Consider the following 26,784-nt stretch of genomic DNA (forward strand, 5'->3'; position numbering starts at 1 on the left):
AAAATCCTTCATCAAAAACTATTTTAAGAATCTTTTTATATATTAACATATGGATATCAAATATAACAAACATATGACAGTCATTTTCTACACCACAAGCATCAGCACAAATTCAACAAACTAAATGCCTTCAGAACTAACTGATTTGAACAGGAAAAAGGATCCCTTCATATTCTCTACAATTAATTATCAACACCCAAAACATGCCTCATTCATCTGGTCATCCTCCGTCAAAAGCAAATATAAAAAAAACTACAAACTACAAAAAACTGAGCAACTTGGCATTGGTTCTACAATGGCAAGTGGTCACTTTGGTATCATAAAGATAAGTTCTACTGGTCAGTGTTACTTAGGAAAGTCTTGTCAGGTGGGCTGAGACTCTCAAAACTTTCTAACTCACATAGAGAGCAGACCTACATCTAAGCATAAGCAGCATCATCCCTCAAGCTTGGATGATCAGTATGTGGCAAATTTGTGAAATATTCACTAAAGAAATAGACTCTTCCGAAGGCAGTGAGTGATGAACTGCTGAGTTATCTGGATACTTAACAATGGTTAAGATTTATCAAGCAATCAAATCACATAATATAAAGTAAAGACACTTGGACAATTTGAGCGATTCAATTCTTTCAGTAGTGAACTTAAAAACTATATCTAATGTAGAAAAAAATTATGAAGACAATACAGTAATGATGCATCAAATATGAAGCAACCAGGGGAAATGACAAAAAGGTCTGTGGGGCCTGGTTGAGGATAGGAGACTCTGGTTTCAGTGCATTACACATGATAGCTAGAGAATGGATATGAGAGAATGAGGCCTTCTTCATGTGTCCATGCACTACTGTACTAACATGGAAAATAGCGAGTATGAAAAAACAACGTATCAAATCAACATAAGTTAATAAAAGGACTGCTTAATGATTTCAAGTCTTTTCCTAAAATATGACTGAAATCTTTAAGTTAATAAATCAGCTTGGATGGAAAAACAGAATCATTTGAACATAAATTGCTGAAAGGTGTTCCTAAATTTTTTTTTAAAAAACTTCTGGCAATTACAGTACTGTTCAAAATTTCCATCATTATAAATATACTCTAGAAAACTGGAAAGAAAAAGATATCAAATGAAACTCTTTAGCTGTTAAGTTCAAAATTCAACAACACTAATTCATCACATTCAAAATGGCAAGAAACTCTGAATTTCAATGGATTTGGTCTTGCAACACAAGGGAGTCCAAGGGTCCATAGATCTGTTTTTCTAGTTCTTAATATGTTTCTCTCATTCCTGGCGGAAGTTATGTAATCCAAGCTCACAATATTATAACACTGAAATACAGGGCTGGGATAGAAAAGTACAAAGAAACTGATGATGATTTTCCTCAAAAATCATATGACTTAGGAGAGCAAAGAGAGGAATGAGGAAATCAGATGGAGATAAGGTATAATGAAGCACAAAGTATGCAAAAGATAAATTAGTGAAAGGTCATACCTAACTATGACTTAAAAAACAGGGTACAGTTACATGAAGGAAATGTTTTTGGCAATTTTCGACCTCTTGCAATTATAACTGAACATCCATGAAGGGTGTAGATTTGATTAAAGATGAAAGATATACATCACAACTTACCATTGTTCCTTTCAGTTGTTTAGTAGCTTCATCATAGTTGGGCGGTGGTTTGATAACAAACTGGGGATCTGTTACTGTTCTATTTATGTTATTATTATTATTGTTGTTGTTGGTATTGTTATTATCACAAGAACTAGTAACAATGAGCCCACAGAAGTTTGGTAAAGAAGCAGTTCTGAAAGAAAAAATTAGAAGGATAAGTTTTGAAGAGTAAAGAGATTATTCTTTGTTCCTAAACACCATACAAACTGCAAGAGGTAACACAGGAACTATCAAAAAAGGAATCAAACTACTGTATACTCATATCACATGAATATGATATGACTTATTGTACAAGACATTAAAGTTACCACTAAAGTTCTCCATAAAAGCCTGTAACCATCTAAAAGAACAGACCTGAGGAGCTGCTCACCTTTTTAGATTATTTCACGTCCCTGATGATTACATTCAGGTTGATGAATATCAAATGCTGAATGCTGATTCTTATAAGAACCATACAAAACATTTTTTTCATACACATTCGCCATTTCCCGCAGTAGCAAGGTAGCATTAAGAATAGAGGACTGAGCCTAAGAGGGAAAATCCTCACTTGGCCCACTTCTCTGTTCCTTCTTTTGAAAAAGTGAAAACTGGAGGGGAGGATTTCCAGACTATATGCTACTATATGCTACCTAATTCAACACATTAATAGTGAAGCCTGCCCATCTCTTAAAGAGGTATGCTGTCAGTGTATTTACTGCTATTGTGACTCACAATGTGCTCTCTTAGACTGGAACTGATCTTTAAGCTTAAGTCTCAATCCAGTAGGAGAGTCACTCACTTGTTGCTTACCTGAAGTGAAGTCCTATATGTACCAGAAAAATGGAATATTTGTGGTTTTGTCACACACAGGAAGCCTTTTCCAAGACTGCTGAAGTTTTTGAGCATATCTTATTGTAAACATACTGTGTAATTTGGTGTAAAGGATTCATGAGCTGGAAATATGCTGTAATTCTCAGCATTTCACATCCATAACGGCAGGATTACTAAGCAAACACCACCTTCCCATTTAAGAACTTATATACAAGATGAATGCTCAACAGGCCATACCATATGATTAAACAAAGATGATCAGTTACTAACCATAGAAGGGACCTGATGTGAGGAAGCCAGTATTCACCTGGCAAGTTAACACAAGGTGCCTTGTTTACACTGCTTCTATATGCTAATAAACAACATCTAATTCTCTTTGAAAATGTGGTAATCACAGTTGGTTGTGTCGACAATTTTGTATGCAATTATTTTTACTCATTAAAACTAGAAAAGGAGTTACAAGCCTGGGTGGCCTTAGCTCTAAATCAAAAGAAGCAAAAAATTCAGACCCTTTTACCCTAACTTTCTTTTACTTATCATACTGACCTTTGGTGAGCATTGATAGTGATGCCATTTTGAGATGATATAGACCCTGAGCGCTGGCTCTTTGGTGGTTGGTTAGTGTGTGGGTTGGGAGAATTAAGTAGTTGTTCCCAGCCATTTTCCACCTTCACTCTTACTTCCCCAACACTTTGGTGCAGCTGGTTTTGTTCCGGTTGTTGCTCCTCTGACTGTTCTGATTGCTGCTGTTTCTGCTGCTGGATATTCCCACAATGCTGAATGCCATTTTCCTGAACTTTATTCTTTAAAGGTTCATGTTGTACTACTTGCTGTTGCAACAACTGCTGTTGTTGCTGTTGTAATGTTTGCAAGTGGTGCAGCTGCTGAATATGACTTTGTAATTGTTGCTGTTGTTGTTGCTGTTTCTTGTTGTGAATATGCTGTTGTAGTATGAGTTTTTGGTTCAGTTTGTTATCAGATATATTTTTTCGATGTTGCTCCTGGGCTTTGATAATATTTTGTTGCTGTTGCAACTGCAGCTGCATCTGTGTATGGTGCAGCTCTCTCTGAAGTTCTTCAATCCTTCTCTGCAGCTGCACCATTGTTTCATTAGACACCAAAGAGTTGTTAGAAGTCTGTGAAGTTGACTGACGCATCATTATTACATGACTGGGAGCAGAAGTCACTGTTTGGCCAGATGTGGAAACCAGCACACTGCCAGCAGGTATGCTGGGGTTAGTAGTGACACTTTGGGTCGGTGGTGGTGGAGGGGGTGGTGGTGGAGGGGGAGGTGGTGGTGGTGGTGGTGGGGGTGGGGGTGGAGGTGGGGGTGGAGTGTTAATGGAACCTCCATCACTAAGGTGTAGACTGAGAGGGGTAAGGGCACCAGTGGGGGTTAGAGGAGTGAAGTCATTTGTATCCATTGCTGAATCAAAATCTACATCCATTGGGGCCACACTGGAAGGCCGTGTAGATGATGCAGAGATGTGAGAGTAAGCTGGAGAAGATGCACTGTCATCACCAAAATCCATTGTTGCTTCCAATAATCCTTGAACTGAAAGAACAACAGTAATTAATAAAAAAAAGTTTACCTTTCTCTCATATAAAAGAATTTTCACTTTTATCATAATTATAAACTAATTTGTGTTACCAGTAAATCTTTTACCTATTTCTGTTTTTGAAGGATTTCCAGTTCTCCTCTCCTGCCTCCATTAGTCCCTCTTCTGACACACAAGACATACATGGATGAATTTCACCCATCCTGACTTAAAATCACTTAGGTATCAAATTCATAGATAAGAGTACGGGAAAGCAGATCTTCATACTGTCTTCTTGCACACTCTAATCAAAAGTCCTTTCCTTTCATATATATTTTCTGCATAAATCCAGTTCTGCTCTCTTGTAAGACTACTCTCACCTCTAGCTTTCCTCTTATATTCCTTTAAAAATCAACTAAAAAATATCCATACATATCCTCAAATTGCAATTCTCCACCATTCAAAATGATGTTACATTCTGATATCCCATTTCTTTCAAAAACAAGGTATACTTTTATCTGCATTCACTTCCAGCATCCCTCTCCTATAAAGCAACCCACCATTCTATCCAACACCTCTGATTCAGCTAACTGCAAAGTGTCATTTACAACCATACACCACTAGAAGTGAACTCATACTCCTATATAAGAAATGTATATGGAGTGACAACAAAGCCTCTTGGTTAAAGACAATACAAGCTTAAAACAGACAATTATGGCAGAGGAGTAGCTGCATCATTCTACAAGCAAGATATGTAATGAGTAATGGGGTGGAGGTTAAGGAAGAAAAGGAATAGTTCAATAAGAAAGCAATGTGGTGAATGAAATGTGCTAGTCCTACAATCATGGCAAAATCTGATTGTAGGTACACAGATAATCATCCCAACCCGATTTTGTTAAAAGTACTGCCCCAACAATAAAAACTTTAAACCATGATATTATCAAAAAAACCTGATCCACTCTCACATTTACTTCAAACCACCAATTCTCACCATTGCTTATTCTCATACGTGCATTATCTTCATTTTATCAGTTCTTATGAGTATTCATAAATCTTCTATGCACACCATATAGGAGTCAGAACCTTCTCATTAATCTTATTACATGCCTTTTCTTTCATACTTGTTCTGCCATTTCCTGCATTAGTAAGGCCATGCCAGGAACTGAACAAAGAAAAACCTTATCCACTCACATCTGGGTATGGTTGAATACCCATTTTTGCTTTCCCATACAATGATCTCTCATTCCACATTCTTCAGTGCTCCCAGAACATCAGAAACTTTGCCCCCTCTCCGACTCTATGACCCACTTCCATTTCCATGGTTCCATTCACTGCCATGTTCACTCCAAGGTATCTAAAACACTTCACTTCCTCCAAGTTTTTTCATTCAAATTCACACCCTAGCTAACCTCTCTCTCAACTCTGCGAAACCTTATAACATTGTTTTTATACACATTTACTCTCAACTTCCTCCATTTATACACCCTTCTAAACTCAGTCACCAACTCCTGCAGTTTCACATTCAAATCTGCCACCAGTACTATAAGAGCAGCAAACAACTGACTCACTTCTCAGGCCCTCTCATCCCCTACAGACTGCATAATCACCCCTCTCTCCAAGACTCTTGGATTTATCTCCCTAACGATAAACAAATCAAACAATCATGGTCACATTCATCCCTGCCGCTTTGAACCACTGGATCTCCTCTCTCCCTACAGGTACATATAACATGTACCCTAGATAAAAACTTCACACTGCTTCTTTCACCTAAACCCTCCATCATCTTTGTCACCAATCCATCACCTAAAGAAAACAGTATTCAAAAGCAAACATTCACACCTTCTTCCTTGTATTTGTTTCAATATATAACTTTTTCAGATTCGCATGCATTCATCAGATACATATCAACTACTAAAGAACTTACCTGAGGAGTCATCTGTAAAATTCACTGTAGAGTTTGTTGGAGTGGGTATTGGTGAAGGTTCCTGCAGAAGATGAGACACTTGCAAGATACCATTGGCTGTGGAATCTGTTCGGACTGCACTTGTTTTTTCTTCAACATCTAAAGTCGCAGGGGTATGAACAGTTTCCCTCTCTACACTGCCCAATCTCAGAGTAACAGCAGTACTATTATTGTTAAGACTGTTATTACTACATATACTGTTGTTGCTGTTGTTACTACTTAAGTTTGCTACAATAGTAGAGTTCTGGGAAGCATGGCTCTTTAATCTTTCAATCAACTGAGGTTTTGAGCCTGATACTGGTAAGTTTCTCTTCTTCAGTTCTGCTTTCAGGTCCGACACTGTAACATTTGAAAATTAAGAACGATTCACACAATGAAAATGCAAAATAATAGAACATGATGTCTGCAATATGAATAATGCTTCAGAATCTTAACTGGATTGCTCTTTTAAATATTCTCATGTCTTTCCAGACAGTAAAGAAAATTCTTCAGTAATCTACTTTCAGGTTATCACTTAATTAAATCTAACACACATCAGAAAATTCTAATCCCACATCGAACTACATGAAATGGTTTTGAGCGCAATATGCTTAATTTATAAGGAGAGCCATGGTAAACCAAGGGCATAGGTGCAAAAAACTCCATCCCAGACTTAATCAGTCACACTACATAGGCAATTTTTCACATAACTAACAAATTAAAGTGCCCCTTAACAACTAATGATTGTACATCAGCAGGAATCTTTTTAGACACTGAAAACAGTTACTCAATGCTCCTGAAGTCTACCATCAAATTTCATATCTACTCAATCTTGCTTTTAGTAGCCTGATGGCAAGAAATACCCTCGTGGGGAACTACCTTTTTCATTTTCCTTGTCTGATAAGTTTGTATATTTCCACATGAGGATCTCTTTATATATTGTTAAACTGCAGTCACTAACTGCATCTAAGTATATCAGAAAGCAGCCCATTTCAGGATGCACAGCCCTTTTGACATCGTTAAGGCTCGGTGAAATTAGCAGAGGATAAACTGCTTACTTCCATTCCACTTTTGTAAACTAGTGTTAGCCAGCTGTCAGGTTTGGAAAATGTTATGATCTAGTTAAGTAATTCTGAGCTAAGACAGACCTGTTTGTCAATCCATGTGCTCCTGAAGATACTGTGCCTGGACAAATGCATTACAGGGTTATGACACCCATAATCAATATGTATTTTCAGACTGTCCTATGCATCTAACATCAGTTTACATATTCAATGCTCTAAAATTTATCATTTAGCTGAGAATATAATCTTCTTTATCATATACACACAATGTAAAGTGCATAGTTCTTAACTACCAGGAACATGGCTGCATGATCCCCAGTATACATCCAAGATATCTAAACACATAAAGTTCTTCTAATAACACCAATTACTCTTCATGGAAGGCATATCTTTCTCATTTGGCAAAATCTACATTTGTATCTGTGACAAATAAAACTGTTGCATGCCACTCTATTCAAACAGGTCAGCAAAAGTATACTGGATATGGGTAACAAAGTGACACTGGTTGATGCTTTTTCTCCACATTTTTGTTTTACAACACATTTTCCCTAATCTTTCATAATTTCTTCCCCCTAATCTTATATGTTATTACACTCCCTAGTTTCTCTAATAATACTCCACATCATTCAGTTCTTAGTTGTTTTTAACATTCAATGAAATTCTACGAAATGTTTCTGAAATTTCATAATACTACTTACCTTTGGTACAGTATTTTCACCTGCATCAGTAACATATATAGTAATTATAAAAGGGAAGACTATTCATATCTATCCCTCAACTTAATAATGCACAACAAAAATTGTAAATACAATAACATAGTAATGTTTTAACATGAATATAAAGATAGCCTTGTTGTGGGCAAAATTTTTAAAAAGTTTCCTATCTTGTCGACATAATAAAATCTTATGACAGGCACAGTGCAAGACCCGAAAACCATGAACTAAACACACCTGTGTAAAAACAGTATCTTAGCTTTGCCTTTCTTGTACATACATATATATATATATATATATATATATATATAAATATTTTTTTTTTTGCTTTGTCGCTGTCTCCCGCGTTTGCGAGGTAGCGCAAGGAAACAGACGAAAGAAATGGCCCAACCCACCCCCATACACATGTATATACATACGTCCACACACGCAAATATACATACAGCTTTCCATGGTTTACCCCAGACGCTTCACATGCCTTGATTCAATCCACTGACAGCACGTCAACCCCGGTATACCACATCGCTCCAATTCACTCTATTCCTTGCCCTCCTTTCACCCTCCTGCATGTTCAGGCCCCGATCACACAAAATCTTTTTCACTCCATCTTTCCACCTCCAATTTGGTCTCCCTCTTCTCCTCGTTCCCTCCACCTCCGACACATATATTCTCTTGGTCAATCTTTCCTCACTCATTCTCTCCATGTGCCCGAACCATTTCAAAACACCCTCTTCTGCTCTCTCAACCACGCTCTTTTTATTTCCACACATCTCTCTTACCCTTACGTTACTTACTCGATCAAACCACCTCACACCACACATTGTCCTCAAACATCTCATTTCCAGCACATCCATCCTCCTGCGCACAACTCTATCCATAGCCCACGCCTCGCAACCATACAACATTGTTGGAACCACTATTCCTTCAAACATACCCATTTTTGCTTTCCGAGATAATGTTCTCGACTTCCACACATTCTTCAAGGCTCCCAGAATTTTCGCCCCCTCCCCCACCCTATGATCCACTTCCGCTTCCATGGTTCCATCCGCTGCCAGATCCACTCCCAGATATCTAAAACACTTCACTTCCTCCAGTTTTTCTCCATTCAAACTCACCTCCCAATTGACTTGACCCTCAACCCTACTGTACCTAATAACCTTGCTCTTATTCACATTTACTCTTAACTTTCTTCTTTCACACACTTTACCAAACTCAGTCACCAGCTTCTGCAGTTTCTCACATGAATCAGCCACCAGCGCTGTATCATCAGTGAACAACAACTGACTCACTTCCCAAGCTCTCTCATCCTCAACAGACTTCATACTTGCCCCTCTTTCCAAAACTCTTGCATTCACCTCCCTAACAACCCCATCCATAAACAAATTGAACAACCATGGAGACATCACACACCCCTGCCGCAAACCTACATTCACTGAGAACCAATCACTTTCCTCTCTTCCTACACGTACACATATCCTGATGATATGATTACACAAAAGTGCACTGAGACTTATAACGTTTAATTTTTCTTTGGAGTTACCAGCAAATACAATAACGTATGCTACAGATGATAAGCCGTACCTTTCATATCTTCCAACTTGGTGTGGACTCTGATACTTGTCTCTGGAGGTGTGGGAGGTGGAGGTGGAGCAGGCGGGGTTGATGATGGTGTTGGTGTAGATGCTGGAGTGTGTGTTGGTGTGTGAAGGACCTGAGACAGAGTCAGTCCACTGGCCACAGTAGAGGAGGGTAGTGGAGGTGGGGTTGGAGCTACTTTGATGACATTGGGTAAACTGCTGCTACTGGAGTTGTCACTATTTGTAGGCTTTAATGCTGCTGGTAAAATTATCTGAGGATACTGTAATAAAGAGAAATCAACAGATGAGATATAACATAGTATACTTTTAGCAGTGAAATACAAAAGTATTAATACAAATAATTCTCTTTGGTTGGGCAGTGAAAGAAACAGAGTATGAAGTGAAAAAAATCTGATAGGTTGTGAAGCTGCACCAGCTTTCTAATCTCCTCTGATATAGAAATATATATAAATGTACATTAGAAGAATAACAAAACAAACGTATGAAAAATAAACTAAAGCATGCTTTTAGGAAGACTTAAGGTAAAGGAAAAGAGCAGGATGGGGAACAAATGTTGGAGAAGTGATAAAGGACTGCTTGGTCTCACTTTCTCTTCTAAAAATGAAGTTATTGACAATAAACAGGAAAGCAAACAACTAAACCAGACATTTCTTTTCCTTGCAAACAACATACACCTATCCTGACATTTGGAAAGTGCATTTTAGCACCAATGACTCTTAACTAGATTTCTGCTTCCCCAGTTGTAGATCCTAAACAGGTCCTAACCAAGACATAAGGTCTCCTCAAAATCTGTTTTTAAACTGTCCTTCCTAGTTTTCTCTAGAAAGTAGTCTACATCTACTCTTCCGCTTTACAAGCAACTTTTACGATCATTCTAAATCTATCACACTTAAAGGTTGTTGCTAACATCCATAACATAAAAAGACCAAGTTCATTACATTTGTCTATAATTTCACTATCAATAGAAACTGCATTTTCTTTGCTTATACTTGCTGAAATCTAAAAACAAAACTACAAGAGTTCTTGCATACTTTTTGTTTGAGTTCAAGCTGACACTGAAGGAAAAGCTGTTGCTGCTGAAGCAGTATGTCATATGATGTTTCTGAATGGTTGGTGCTTGACTCACGCTTTACTGCACTTGGAGGACCCTGGAAATAAGAAAAATTAAGGCATTTTTAAAACTAAATTCTGTTTCATGAAATAGATAACATATACTTACATAACTTTTTTACTAAAACAAACTTTCACATGGTGAAGCACATCAACGGAATTATATCATATCATACCATATCAAAGACTCAAATGATTTACCTTATACTCATGAAACTTTATCGTTCTAGCTTTAGGTTGACTCTTTCCCTTGGATTTCTTTCTGTTCTTTGACTGGTCCTTTCCTGGTGCAGAATTCTGTTGAGGTGGTGTTGTAAGAGCATGAGGAAGGGGTGTGCGTGTCACAAAAAGAGTTTGTGTAAGAGCAGGGGCTTGGGGGGATGGTAAAAGGGGGTGCTGAGGAGAGGCTAAGGAAGATAATGGGGAGAGTGAGGATGTAGTAGAAGTGAGAGATGGGGAAGCAGCAGCTGCATCTGGCACACAACTGATGGGTGCAGTTATTGTTGGTGGTACTGGTGGAGGTGGTGGTGCTATTACTGCTGCTGGAGTTGTAACTGAGGTAAGTGTAGAGGCCTCTAACAGGATTGGACTTGGTGAGAGAATCTCTCGAACCCCAGTGGCATTACTAGCCTCACTTTGGTCTGGGGACATTGCACCTTCACTGCTTGATTCATCTTCATATTGCACATATAAACTTGGGTGTTTTCGTGGTTCTCCTTCACTCGTGCTTTTAAACATCAACTGCCCCTCTGTTGGTAAAGTGCACATATAAAAACTGTATTCCCCACAGGAATTCAACTTAAATGTAAGCTATCTATTTGAAGATCATCATCTTATCATCATTCATACATCTATAAACAGAATCTATTAATCTACCATACTCTATGCAAATCTTACTTCTTCAGGGGATTTCTGACTTGCAGAATATCTAGCAATGCATGCTCATAAGAGATTAATGCCCTGCTCATGTGACCTGGCTACTGGATTGATTCCATGCCTTCTGGGTTACAAGTACCGAGTCATTACTGAGCTACAACAGTAATGGTAGCTTCTGATACAGCAAACAATTATTTACAATATTGCTAATTAAATTCTACAAATGGTTCTATAAACATCAGCAAAATTATAAAAACTGCTGGCTCAATGAATAATTTGTCATTTGATGTGCAATAAATAACTTTAGCATCTGTTATTCATCAAACATAATGTGAAAACTTCAATTATGAAGCATAATGCAATTTACACCATGTCATAGAAAAATGCTAATTCATTCACAGGATTAAGATGAAGGTAGGAGCTCTTACCCTTTACAGCTTTCTCTATGTCTTCGGAGGTATGGAGGATATTGGCTCTGACAAGTTCCAGGGGGCCTGGCCGCTGGCATAGATGATCACTTATGGCATCAGCTATCCTGGCTCGCTTTAACTGCTTCTGCTTTTCCACCAATGATGGATCAATGTTCCCAGGTGCATCTGCATCCAAACAATCATAAAGTATATCATGAATGTAGAATTTTATGCCAAAATCAATGTGTTCACAAAGATACTCTTGTAATCATCAACAAAGCCTCTTTAAATTACTTAAAATACATAATGCAATAACTGTTATGCAGTAAGTTAATGGAGAAAGAACTAACATCTAAATAATTCTGCAAATATCCTTGACAACATAAACTAATGACACATGAAATCTAAGCAATTCTTTCCATTAGAAATCAAAACTAGCATGTGATTGTTCCAGATAACCACATACAAAGTATGGGCATCGTAAGAACATAAATGTCAGAGTATATAAAAATTACTATTTGAAACTATCTTAATTACACAACAGTTGGGTAAGAAAATAAAAATCCACAATTCAAACATAAAATCAATATGGAAATTTCACATAAAAAATCTAATTATTTTGCTTATACTGTCTACTTAGTAAGCTATCAGAATTAGTCTTGATCTCTAAAAGTGTTCAAAGGGTCACTGAATTTTACAACTGACCCTCCAGGATGTGCTGTCGAACCAACTCTTCTCGGTCAGGTCGCCGCTGCATTTTCTGTTTGAGGATGTCATGTTTTTTGGCCATATCTAATTTCTGCCGCTGTTCATAAAAGGCAGTTGGGGTGTTCATTGCTGAGAGGGAAAAAAGGATATTCGTTGTCATTTCCAAATATCACTAGTTTGGGTAATGAGTGAGTCATACTTGTGATGTACTCTCTCTCTACCCTTTTCTTTCTGCCCTAGGAACTCCTACTAAGGAGCTCATGCAATATTAAGGTAGCCAGCCACATCCACTGGTCAGGACAATGTGTTGAGGTAAGGCTATATATATGTCTGTGTGAGGTGAGAACAAAACACTCTAGGACTAAGTTTTCAATGTCTTCAGAATGGAGGTTGCATCTTGGGGGTGAAAGGTCTTAAGATATGTTGAACAGGTGTTGGTAGTGTAACGGAAATGGCAGGTGTTCAGTGTGCAGTTATGAAAGTGTAATTTGTATATATCTGAGGAGTGTGGCTTCAGATGAGTGCATGTCAAGTGAGGTGGTTTTAAAGAATGAGTTACCATGGTGGTTGTATAGTGTTTATTGGTTTATTTTAGCATATGTGTTTTGTCAGTGCTGCATTTGTTGTGGGTGGGAAGGATCTGTGAGTATATGTTGTTGAAATGTGAGGCAGTGGTAAGCTTTTCATTTCTACTTGGGGGCTGATGGTTAGCTATGGAACAATTTGTATGGGTAGAGTCTAATACTGTTACAAAATAATGAGTGCTCAGTATACTGAGGTAGGATTGTACTGGGAGGATCTGTTTCACTGTGTAGGTGATGAGGGATCATGGTTGCAGTGCAGCTGGTGATTGTTCTGAATGCTCTGTTTCGTGTGGCTTGCAGCTTTTTTTTATATCTGTATTTGCTAGGTGAGAGCTTTGGCTACAGCAGTTGAATTATCTATATAGGATACTATAAAGGGATTCTTTCCTTGTCTAAAACTAATACCAGTCAAGAGTTCTGAAGGTATTTAGAATGTTTATTGCTTTCATGCTGATGTTTGTGGTGTGGAGAATAAATGTCATGTGACATATGTGATGTCTGAAATAAATGGTGTTTTCTTAAGATGGAACTACTGGCCATTCAAGGTAATGGGAAAGTACGGGGTGGATTAACGATTGCCTGGGGTCAAAAAATGGGTGACTGAAGATTTCAGTAGAGATAAAGATATTTTGTTCTGAGTGAGCAACATCTCCAATAGTGTAACATAGTGGCATGTTTGTTGTTGCTTCTGTGGTGTCAGGGTGTTATGACATGACTGTAAAGTCATCTGTACATGAGAGGTCTTTCAAACTATGGTTTGTAGGAGGTAATGGCATGTCAAGTGGGGAGAGATTGAAGATGGCTGAGGAAAGACCTGCTCATGGAACTCCTTTTTAAAACTTATTGGTCTTGAAAGAGAAGCCTTTGTGATAGAATCTGGCTTGGTTGTCAGCCATTTAGTTAGCCAACCACTTTTTGTCCTTGTTATGAGGGAAGGTGTCAATTGTTGTTGGTGTTAAAATATGTTGGGAAGTTTCAAATGCTTTGTTGATGTCTACTGCAACTATTACTGTGTGGAGGGGAATTAAAGTTAGTTTAAGCCATCTAGGGTATGTTGTGTGAAATCTGTAGGTAATGTGACAGTGGACTGGCTAGGTCTAAAGCCATGCTGTGTCGGTGAGAGGGGGATATATTTGCTTGATTCTTTTGCTGATCAGTTTTTCAAGAAGTACAAATACTGAACACATGAGTATGTAGGGCCACAAGAGAAGGGAGAGCTGTTTGATCTAGTGAGTTTTATAACTGGCACTATGTTGGCAATCTTACAAATGTCAGGGGTTTTGTTGTGTAGCTAGGAGTGGCTGAGGATACCTATGCTTACAATTGTCAGGAGTTTTGTTGTGTAGCTAGGAATGGCTGAGGATACCTATATGTGCCTGGATTGTACCTTGGCCAAAGTATTCATGTGAAAGTTTGATATGTTGTCAGTGCCAGAGAGTTCTAAAAGGTTCCAACTGTCCCTGCCTCAGTCAATGGGAATGAAGGGTGGGTGAGTGGTTGTATCAGGATGAAGTTTGAGTAGGATTTTCATGACTTTCCTGTTTATGGGTTGTGGTTGATTTGTGGTTTTTGAGTAGCATTTCATGAGTATACTTATATGTTGTTTAAAGGAAGGGATGTCATTGGTTTGTGTCAGGTGTGGTTCATTTGTGGGGCTCCTTTGGAGTGACACTATTCCTGATGACAATATACCCTTTTCCATCTGTTGATGATGAAAGCCTAAGTGAGGGTGAATTCTCACCTGAAGTGTCAACATTCTCAAGAAGAGTATTCTGAAGCCTTTCCCTCACATGAAGTATGGAAAATACTTTAAAAATAATTATTACCACAAGTATTCCCCAGACTATACTCTTAGTTTGCCTGACACTTAAGTTTTATGAACTTATAAGAGAAAGTATCTTTTTGAATAAAATCGTCCAATGCCAATCTCCTTTATATAAAATACATCTACATGACTCATGATTGTTTTACTAAAGATATAACATTTTGTAAGGATTACTTAGTAAATACTCACGGGGAATAACTCCACGGTTCACAAGGTCCTCCCGTGGTCGTCGTAGCATCAGTTTTACTTTCAGTGCTGCAGACAAACAATAACATTAATACACAAGCTGATCACGTTACAACCAAAAACACTTCCTGGATCTTATAAACCATGTTCTCCATAAAAAGTGTAAACTTTTTTCCATCTATGTCGCATAACATGATCAGATTCAAAATTACAGACACTCCTAAGTCTGGCTCTACAGATAGGAGATAGTGCCAAGGTAGTCGCATCATATGAGCAAAATTTATTCATTCTCTTTTTTGGTATGTCTTTTGGTAAAAAAAAAAAATCAAAGATAAAAAATTCTTATATCTATCAAAAGTCTTCTAAATATTGCTAAGACCAACTTTAACAAAAATAAAAGTTTCCTGGTTGTAAATTGGTGATTTAAGTTTAGTTTTCAACTTCTATATCAAGTCCCAGGAAAATATGCTGATCCTAGAACAATCACAAACACAAGTGTACATCATAATGAAAAATAATCTAAAAACAGGAGCTTGAAGCACAGTTACTGAATTTAGTAAGTATATTTGTTTATGTATCATGAATTATTACTAGTCACTACTATTACCTGCCTTTTGGGAAACTGAACTCATAAAAAAAATGAATAACAACTAATACTGCTTCTTCTTAAATTTTGGGAGCAAAACCAAATGCAACATTCCTAATGAGTAAATATGGGAAAAAAACAGTATCTAAGTTTACAATACATGGATGAATAATGAAACATAACTGTGATTTTACATTTTACAAAAATTGTTATACATGATTCACCAGATGACTGTTGGAAAATAATCTTTAACCTATATGAAGTACGAAAAAGTTTGGATGATGTATGCATACAGATTTCACACAACGATTATGGTATAGCTTCAAAAACACTGCAGTATGTAATACAAACAGCAGTAATACACAAATGTAATAAATCAATGCATTTACCATTGAACTAATCCAATTTTTATCTCATTTTGGTTCTCTATATCACAACAGTGGTTCCCAACATTTCTGAGTTGTGTTCTACTAAAATGTCTTTCCTCCAATTTGTGCACTTCCTTACATTTAAAATCTCAACATAACAGTAAAATACAGTGAATATCAAGATGAGTACTACTGAACTTGAAAAAGAATTAGAGCATTTTTTATGAAGGACGTAAAATGAGAGAAAAATGAGAACAAATAGGGGCAACAATGAGGACGGTAGCTGAGAAGGTTATAAGAAAATATGTGAGAAAGAGATGGAGTGAGTATTCTGAAGGAGTGCTGAACATGACTTATGATTGGGAGGCAGATGTGTGGTGTATGGAATGGTGACATTTTCTCCTTCAAAGGAGTCCATCATTTCCCCACTCCTGGGTGAATTGCAGTTTATGAAAGAGGTCCGGAGATTGCATAACAATACCTATTTACAGTGTACCAATTTCACCACGTCCATAATCAAGGGGTATTTCAAAATTTTCTCATAAAAGCAGGTTAAAAGTATCCTGTCATTTTCAAAATCATTTTGTCTACTACCTCATTATGTCTTATGTTAGCATAGATACCTTGTCTTTCATTCCTTTCCAGCTCAACTTCTACTTCCATTTATAACAATTCAAAATCTAACCTGGTTTTTTTTCACACATACTCAAGCCTTTAACAATGCCACCTTTCTTAATCAGAGATCATTCAAAAGAAATCTACCAACAATGTGATAGTCATATCCATTTCACAAGTTCCTGAATTATGTCAACTATCACAGAACACCCTTGGTAACATACATAACTTAGTTTCAATCTTGATTCTTACCGACACTGTTCGGTTGAAACATAAAGGTGACAGGAGACACAACATTATGAAGGCACCTGTCTGCTGGGTTATACACTAATTGCCAGAAGCTAACCATTTTGAATTAATTGCATTATCTAATTAGTTCAAAGTTGTAAAGTAGCTGCAACTGATTCATATCTTTCAAAAATCTGTGAACTATTGCCATGACTTCAAAATTTTCTAGTTCTACACAGATATATTACTTAAAGGGAGCTGCCTACATCATGATAAAATCTCGTAAGTCCTTTATGTAACACAGTTCACAATTGCTGTATCTATCAAAGAAATACTTTTCATTTTTTCATACTATATAAAAATAATCCAGAATAAGGATAAATACAATTTTCTAAACTTCATAAAAGTTTTTCAACACAATAGGGATTAATTTCAAAATCTTCATATAAGCAGGGAAGGCACTGGTAAGTAGAACACAGCCCTGTCGTCTGAGACTGTCCGACTGAGAGCACAGGAAGTAAGGCAGATTACAACAAACCTCAATATCTTACTCTCTATCTTAATTAAAACTTTGGAATTCCTCTGTACATTAACTGAGCTCAGTTCCAAAAATAATGATGTTTTACAAAACAAAAATAATTAATAAACAAATGAGTAAGTATATAAATACATACAAAGAGATGATAAGGGTTTGTTAAAATATGTTTCTTTATCAGTGTATACATGTGTTATGGAAGGAGTGTGTGCGTTTCTGTATCAGACAGAAACTGTGTAGTCATCTCTCTCTCTCTCTCTCAATGATTCTGAGAACTATTGCCCCCAAGGGACAGAAAGCAAATGATGAAAATGTTTAATGAACATATAAAAAGTAAAACTGAAGACTGAAGCTGTATGGTTGATAGTAAAGCAGACAGATATGAACAAGACAGAGGGAATGCACAGACATTTCACATGTTAAATTAATGGGCTAGAACGTGTGAATGACAACAAAAAATTAAAGGAATTGGAACTGTTCACTCTAAGATTTCAGAGGCTCCTAGCTAATGTTCCTAATGACTACTTCTACCTAACATGTCTACCTAATATTCCTACCTAATGTTCCAACCCAGTACTTCTATCTAATATTTCTTTTAAATGTTCCTACCTACTTCTTCTATCTACTGCTCCTACTATTTTGCCAAAAGGCAAGGCTAGTGTATAGCAACAACTCCATGAAAATCTAGAGTCACAAGGAATCAGCTGTATAAGTTAAGTATTGTCAAATGTTTTGTTTCACAAAGAGAGATTGTATTTTTTGGGAGAGAATGCCAGCGATTCATGTGTGGGTGAGACAGAAAGAAAGGCTGCTAATAAGGTCAAGGGAGTGCACCTTGACAATCACTGAAGCATTTGGCTCACTATGCAGCCATCACTAACCCTCCCGATATCCAGGCGGCTGCCTAACAACCACTCGCCAGTTATACTAGCTATACTAAGATATGTTCACTGGAAAGAAGCTGGACAAACTGGGATCCACAAGGAGGCACAGAATCTGAAGATGCAGTTTATTACAGGATGTACAAGAAAATCCTTTACTATCACATCCATGAAAACATTAGGGACATAGGTACTAACATGCCACTGACATAGCTCTTCTCTTCTCATAAGGTAGCCTGTAAACTGAATATCTTACTTAAGGAGGATAGTCTGGGAAAAACACTCCTGCATAAGTCTGATGCAGAATATCTTCTATTCATAAATGTCACAGAAATGAGAATGAAACCAGATTAAAAGAGAGACATACAAGTGAAATATGGCATAACAGAACTTAAGTCATTAAGGCAAATGAAGTAAGGATGCAAGATAACAACCATCTAGCCAAAAAGTATTGTATAAGTAGAACAAACTAAATAAAGGAGCAGAAAATGCCAAGCACTTACAAATCAAAAAATCTGTATGTATCCATACAAACACACAAGTAAAAACAAATTGGTAACTTCAATGTGCGAGATGGAAAATTATATTAGTTTTGAAATGAGCCATTTTTCATCAAACACAGCTGTAGAAACTGTCACTCAAACTTGTAATATTCAAGGTTTAAAGGTATGTCAGGATGAGTTACAATTGTATTTCATCTCTAAATGTATTTTCTTTACAGTCAGAATTCTCACCTTCCCTCCTCCTCCAAAACATAACAATAAGAATGACCTAAAATACACATTGCAGCTTTACATGGCACCTAATTTATGAAACACTTCAACAAATACCAGTGACTACATTATATGATCACCCTATGCAGCAAATTTATGAAAGGGAATCTATTTTGATAACTGTCATTTCCCAAAAGATTTTATTTCATAGGTGCAACGTGTAGATTTTATTTCATAGGTGCAATGTGTTTGTGTGCAAGAGCACAGCCGTCCACCTGTATACAAAGTGAGTGCATGTATATAGGGGAGTAAAGAATACAGCTATCAAGTGGAACTTACACTCTTTGTTTTTGTTGAGAGTCTTGCCCTGAAGTGGGGAGTCATCTACTTCACACTTAGGTGGGGAGAGAGGGATGAAGGGGGGCTGAGACCCCTCCCCACTGCTGCCGTCTGCCATTTTGCTCAAGTCGTTCAAATTGCAGTCCTGGAAAATGCAAATTTTGAGAAAAATAATGTATGGTATATAAAATGACAAAATCAAGTTATGAATTACAATGAATGATATGGTTAGAGCCTCCAAACATTTACATCACTCATGCACATATTTACAATAAAGTAATATATAAATATACGCTGTGCACACCAGAAAAAAAGTTTGAAAATAAAACTCCAGCTAAAATGGTTAGTTTGAGTTCATGGTGTGTGTGTGTGTGTGTGTGTGTGTGTGTGTGTGTGTGTGTGTGTGTGTGTGTGTGTGGGGCATTCATCAAAACTTCATTATGAATCATGAGGAAGAAGCAAATCATCTGTTTACTGTAATATCATCTTTTTCTCTTTACATATCAATCCTTTTGTTCTTGCTCTCTTAAGGTCTCTCATCCCATTCATGCAAAATCATCTAATAGCAAGATAAATAATCTCATTCACATAAAAAAATCAATCTTCATGCATGCATGCATCTGCTATGAGTCTAAATTTTTATGTCATGTCATTCTGCTCCCCGTGAAAGGGGGTTTCTCTAAAGAATAGATATATTACTGTTGCCACATATTGTAGAAATACTGCTTATGTTGATAATAGAAAGTATACTGCATTTCCTTCTAAGCAACATTATTGTGATGAAGGGGATATCTATAATACAAATACAGAAAGACTTCAGAAAACCATACTATGAATATTTGTTGAAAATAATTACGAATGATTACAAGTGACGATGGGTAGCATGAGCTGACAATAAAATCACTTGCAATTGTACTGTATCAGATGCAATACAGCAAGTTATCTTAGTTTTCACCATCATAAATATTTCTGCAATTTGTGGCATAGTGCCTGTGATATAACTTAGTAACACATATGTGATAAAACTAAACATGTTTAAAGAGAAAGGAAAACTTTCAGAATATTATTTCATAAGTAATAACAGAAATCTGTGGTATGCTTCATTATCACAAATATTACTGTAAAGTATGCTTATTAGCAAGTTCTTTTAACTTTTATTAAGTGTACAATTGTATTTTTGCTTGAATCCCTGTCCTGATTACACAAGGGCACAAAAGAATCCAGTTCCAGAAAGTTTGTGGGAACAATGGTGGTGAGAACTACATACTAACCCTACCACATGAAAACTCTTACCACACAGATTCATAAGCAGGTATTGTCCCACTCTCTCTTATTAATCTAATTAATGAAAAACCTCTGAACACACTTCAGTATAACAATATCACCTTCGAAAGGCAAGGTCCACGAATATCCATTCCTATGTTACTAATGATCTGTCATCCTCACTGAAAAAAATTTGGGAATTACCATGCCATGGTCAATCATTTTTCCAAAACATTTTGATTGGGTGTGGCATCAGGATGTGATCTCCAAGCTCTCCTGATTCAGCTTTCCTCTCTTACTGTGTTCTCTCATAGCAAACTTTTCTCTGATCCATTTCCGTAACTACTGATGGATCAACCTTTACTTTTTTCCCTATGAACAGCAATGTTCCCTGAAGGTCTGTCTTATTTTAAAACCTTTCCTCCTTATTACTGTTATTCTTCCTCCTAAAAATTACCTTTATTCATCCCTCTAAAATAAGACACATCTTTTGGTTGCTCTTTGTTTTTTCTTGTTACAGCTTCCTCTATAAACTCTGATTTGGACAATATTTCTCACTAGGCAGACATACACTGGTTAAGTTTGCTTTCAAAACTCACTTTCTTCCTAGTTCTCTTTCTAGTACTCCTCATAACTTTTAAATCTCGTCTGATTTCTCTATAATTCCATCATGAAACATCATACACATACTTGATATGAACATAATATCTAATCAATCCTTAACAAGTGTTCAGTGTCCAGACATGAACTAAATATACAGAAAAAATAACAAGTGCATCAATTTGTTAAAATCTGTATATTACAATATTTGTCTGCCTTACATGTATGTATGTATTATATCATAAACATGAATTTCCCCATCACTCAGCACCTCTGCATTTAGCACTTCCAATAAATCAGTTTTTCTTTACTATTAGGCACATTTACACAATACCAGCCCCCAAATCTATCTATATAGCATTTCCATCTATATCTTGTGCTTCTAGGTTTACAATAAGAAATCAATGAAATATGGATGTGTGCTATCTTTGTAGTTGAACAAGGGATAGTAATAATAAGCAATCTCTCCAATAAGGCAAATGGAAGGCATGCACAGGAAAGAGTAAATTAGAGCAATGTGGTATACAGGGGAGGGATGTGCTGTCAACTGAGTGAACCAGGGCATATGAAGCTGCTGGAGGAAACCATGGAAAGGATGTGGGGTATAGTTGTGGATTGGGGGATCAGTGCAATAAATGTAAGAGCAAGAGAACACAGGTGAGCAAATGTGGCCTTTCTCTGTTTCTTCCTGGCAGTTACCTCACTACTGCAGGAAACAGCAAACAAGTATGAAAGCAATGAAAAAAGCTAGTAAACACAAAAAATCAAGCATGCATATGTAGGCAAATTAGAATGTATAATCCACTTCCACTACCAAAAACTGCTGAGGATTAGAGAAGTGAGTAAACTCAACAAAAATGATCAAATTTCAATACACAGATACAGAAAAAAAAAAAAAAAAAAAAGACAAGTAAGAGAAAGTACTTATAGACAGACATAAGAGATTCTTCTTGACCCCTAAATATGAGCTGTAACTATGTAAGTATTCACTGTGATTTTATTACTTAAGTCATGGAGAAATTTTTTTGACGAGTATATATCAGACATATTCTAAAAAGATAAACAAAACAAAACAAAATTAAATTTGAGAAAAAGATATATTTCCAATGCATATTATCATAAGTAACACCCACTATATATTCACCATATGAGCAGTACATTCAGAATTCATATATTTAACAAATTTGTGTCATATTTAAAGTGCAATGACTATCATACTAATTAGGAGTGCTATTTCCCTGAAAATTTCACGTTGAATAATCCCGAATAAGAATTACAATAACTCCAAACAATATTTCATGAGACAGGAAGTTAAGATGGACCTAATCTATCGACCAACCTCGAAAGGAGGATGACGTTGGGTTGACTGTGGACAAACTGCCGCATCCAGGATTCGAACCTATGTGCTCGACCCTGGGCGGCCCGTGAATGCATCACAGTCAGCAACGCTAACCACTGCACCAATGACGTCCACTTCGGACGTCTGTTGACTTTGAATCAATTTCCGAAGTGACACACATTTACGTGAATTAATATTTACCTTAAACCAGTGTGGATAGATGGCAGCGATCGTCTCTAGGAGGTCGGCGTCTAGCTGGACAGCCCAGTACACCGTCTCCGTGCCCCCAACCACCACTTTAGTCCCACACTCTGAAATATCACAACAACATTCAGCACTCTAGCCGGACCAACAACACCTACAGGTATTTACCTACGTCAATCTAAACATGTCATCACTGGGATCACAAATGAATCACTATCCTCATCTTTTCAAAGAATATCAGTAGCTACAGTGTGGATTAAACATGAGTGTTTGCATCTAGCACAAATTTACAGTATAAAAACCCACAAGTAATTAAATCAATAATCAAAATATTTATTTGCTTAAAATCATGCATGGAGCCATTTATGAGTTGCCTACCATCGCAGTTCGAGGACAATGACAATGTGAACATTAAAAAAAAAAAAACTATCTTCATTATTCATAATCGACACACAAAGTATAAGATTAAAATATATATCTATATGGTGTGAAGCAAATAGAAAAAAAAAAAAAAACATTTACTGCGGTGCTTACATGTTCTTCAGCTCCAGGTGATCATGTTATAAATCTGGGAAGACCGTGGGATCTTTCTCTTCCCTGATCCACTCTCATACGAACAAAAACACACCACACAATAACTACAGTCTCACAGCAGATATCCAATGTTCCGTCCGGAGTTCAAAAGACGGATGATCTCAAATGACTTGCAAAAACTTGTATAACATAACATCTGTCCCTAATATATATATATATATATATATATATATATATATATATATATATATATATATATATATATATATATATATATGAACATCCCCTCATTCAACACTCACGAGTTAAAGCATAACATGCAAAAATTATACACGTGTTAATATCTAATCAGTTCGTTCTCTTGGAGCGAGAGATACCCAGGAGTGTCAGTAATAAGACTGACTGTATTAAGTACTGCTCTTGAAATTACTGTGACAGTAATGTGGAGGTGGACATGTACATGCAGGCCTGGCGACATGATGACCCCACATGCTGCATGTAGTAGCGGGACATGAAAATCACTTAAATGTAAGATAAATATATCCTAAGTAAGGGGAACCAAGCGCATATGAATTGAAATAAAAAAAAAATCACATCGCAAATGCATACATGTACATTTCAAACACATTTCTCCCCAGGTAGATACACACATACGCCCGGCAGACGTGGCAGTCTGTCTACCTGAGTGTGGCGGAAGGTTTCCAAATGATAAAAGGGAGACTCCTGAAGTAGGAAGGAAGCTCTAATAATTTTGGTTTTATCTCGAAGACTGTGATCAAGATACCCTTTGCTCTTCTCTCTTCCAAGGAAGACAAGTGTGTGTGTGTGTGTGTGTGTGTGTGTGTGTGTGTGTGTGTGTAGCCTCAGGTGACGGGGCCCAGTAGGCCGCAGACATGGCCTCCGCCAGACGGCGCTTGGCAAGGCCTTGGGAGGGTGGCCAGCGCCGGGCGGTACACACGGGCTGGTGTGGGCGGCGTCGGGAGGGAGCACAGTCTGGCCGGGCGGGCAGGACCTGCTGGAGGTTGGCACCGCGCCAGTGGGAGGGAGCAGCAGCGTGGCCAGCTGAACCAGCGATGCCCCTCTACATTTCCCCCCTTCCCCCGCCACAAGATTTTATCAGCTGTAAGGGGGGGGGGGGGTAGAGGGGATAAAGTGAGGGGAAGGAGGAAAAGAGATTGGGGAGGGAGGGAGGGAGGGAGGGGGGAGAGGGAGCGTGAGAGCCTTGACCAACCTATTCTGTTTCCCCTCCTAACGAGGTGTGTGTGGGGGAGGGGGGGGGGGGCAAGTGCACGCACACACACACACACACACACACACACACACACACACACACACACACCTTACCACCTGGGCTGACATGACTCACCCCACGCAAGGCCGGACACACACACACACACACACACACACACACACACACACACACATAGGGAAAAAAAGCTAGAGACTTTAAATTTGCCACCATGGAAGAGAGACGAGTGAGGGGTGACCTGACCACAACCTTTAAGTCTTTTTTGATCATCGATGATGCGGACAGTTGAACAACAGATCTTCGAGAGATGTAAACACCCAGAGGACAGAACATGAAATTATATATATCTTTTTATAAGAAAAGACGCAAAGAAGTACATTTATAGTATAAGAATGGAGGATGAGAACATGGGTAATGCAGAAACCATATACAAATTTAAGCAAGTTGTATGATAGCAGGGAATGTTCCAGAGATGGGGCCCCACGGGTGTAAAACTCCCCCCCCCCTAAACAGAACAACAAAGTAATTACACACACACACACACACACACACACACACACACACACACACACACATGCCATCTATACTACGGTAGAGGGCCAAGTCTAATTGTTTATTTACAGTGTTAATGGCGGGGCGTGTTGGCCGACGACGCCCTTGGGAACCGAGGTTGTGTGTGTGTGTGTGTGTGTGTGTGTGTGTGTGTGTGTGTGTGTGTGTGTGTGTGTGTGTGTGTGTTACACCAGCGGACCGCATGAACAGGTGTGCACCTCCTCTGTCACCAGCGAGGTGCACAGCAGCTTACTGTTGCACCATTCACGTCACCATCGTCTCCGGCCACCGGAGATCCCTCGTCCCCGAGTTCCAGTTCGGCATCACACTCGCATTGAATCCATCCTAGCCGGTATAGACCGCCACAAAAACAGACCCACGTCAGCCACTGGAAATATCATTTAATCAAAGAATCCGTCGGATAATATCTTTTTCCATACTTATTGCAGTTTCAGGCCACACCTACAAGGCGTCAGAAACAGAAAAACAACAGCTTTACTCGTGTACATCTACTACATAGCTGTCATGTATAATGTACCGGAACCAGAGCACTCTGTCCACAGCCAAGCCATAAAGACCATTCCGTGGTTTTCCCTGACTACTTTATGTGTCCCTTTTTAGCCAAACGAGAGCACGTCGCTCCTTGTATACCACATCGCTCTATCCCGAGCATGCCAATCACCCTCCTGAATGTTCATCCCCCGCTTAACTCACAGCCTTTTCCACTTTATCCTACGATCTCCTCCTCCCCCTCCAGTTAAAACACGTACATCTTCACAGTCAGTCTCTCCTCGCTCGTCCTCTCTATATGACCAAACCATTTCTGCACACCCTGGTCAGCTCTCTTAGTCATACTCCGTTTACTACCACACCTCTCTGTCTTGCATCATCATTACTCATGCAAATAATAATAACAATTGATAACATTGAGAAATCATAATTGATAATATTGATAAATAGTAATTGATAATACTGATAATAATAAAATAATATAATAATCATCGTTGCCATCTTACCATTATCATTATTAAATGAAGTTTAATCATAATCTGGTCCTGACTAGGAATTGCCCAGGGACAGATTGGGTTAGGAGGCTCTAAACGCATCCAGCTCACCCCTAAACCACAATTTGACTTCATTCACGAAAACGAGAATCCCGGTATGAACAGAGGCATTTCCTGTCTGCATTCTGCACGAACTGACAAAAATCCCTCTAAAGCATTTCCTGTTGTTATACAAGCACGCGAGAGATGGGACCGCACCGCACACAGAGTTTGAATTGTCTCTGTACTACAGAAAACAAGCGATCACACAATCGCTGTCCTCAATTCGGACTGTAACGCATTGGTCTGTGCCCTCCTGTCTAAACTGTCTCAATATAAACAATGAAAAAAAATTACAATATTCCTTCAACAGCAAACACAGAGGAGTCCTGTACAGGACGGCGAGACGTTTAGGTTCATGGGTTCAGCTAACCCATGAGGGTCAAATCAAAGACCACACCATCACGAACAAAGGATCGTACCTACGTGTTTAAGGTATCACCTCCCATAAGGCACCTCGCTCCAGTGGGTTACATAAAGGTATACTTATGGTAAGATCAGATACACATGGCTTATGCTGACCCGCCACAACACGAGGTGAGGGGGTAAAGGGGACCCCGAGGGGGGAAACCACCAAGCGACTGGTGAGGACTAGCCAGCCATCACTGACTGGTGAGGAAGACACACTACAGACTTCTTGACACA

General features: G+C 38.1%; 1 protein-coding gene across 5 annotated transcripts in view; it reads right to left on the reverse strand.

The window, feature by feature from the left end:
- Mrtf (Myocardin-related transcription factor) overlaps window positions 1-26,784 on the reverse strand; it is a 174,486-nt gene that overhangs the window by 5,812 nt on the left and 141,890 nt on the right. For all 5 annotated transcript variants that reach the window (XM_071677448.1, XM_071677450.1, XM_071677446.1 and 2 more), the window contains 11 exons: window positions 22,699-22,808; window positions 19,296-19,440; window positions 15,034-15,099; window positions 12,433-12,564; window positions 11,746-11,913; window positions 10,643-11,190; window positions 10,363-10,479; window positions 9,315-9,591; window positions 5,939-6,316; window positions 3,023-4,031; window positions 1,625-1,799 (listed from right to left, as the gene is read on the reverse strand). In XM_071677448.1, coding sequence (XP_071533549.1) covers window positions 1,625-1,799; window positions 3,023-4,031; window positions 5,939-6,316; window positions 9,315-9,591; window positions 10,363-10,479; window positions 10,643-11,190; window positions 11,746-11,913; window positions 12,433-12,564; window positions 15,034-15,099; window positions 19,296-19,413 — 2,988 coding nt within the window. In that variant the 5' untranslated portion in view covers window positions 19,414-19,440; window positions 22,699-22,808. The remainder of the gene's footprint in view (window positions 1-1,624; window positions 1,800-3,022; window positions 4,032-5,938; window positions 6,317-9,314; window positions 9,592-10,362; window positions 10,480-10,642; window positions 11,191-11,745; window positions 11,914-12,432; window positions 12,565-15,033; window positions 15,100-19,295; window positions 19,441-22,698; window positions 22,809-26,784) is intronic.

This window comes from Panulirus ornatus, chromosome 25 (assembly GCF_036320965.1).
Source record: "Panulirus ornatus isolate Po-2019 chromosome 25, ASM3632096v1, whole genome shotgun sequence".
In the NCBI taxonomy this organism is placed as follows: Eukaryota; Metazoa; Arthropoda; class Malacostraca; order Decapoda; family Palinuridae; genus Panulirus; species Panulirus ornatus.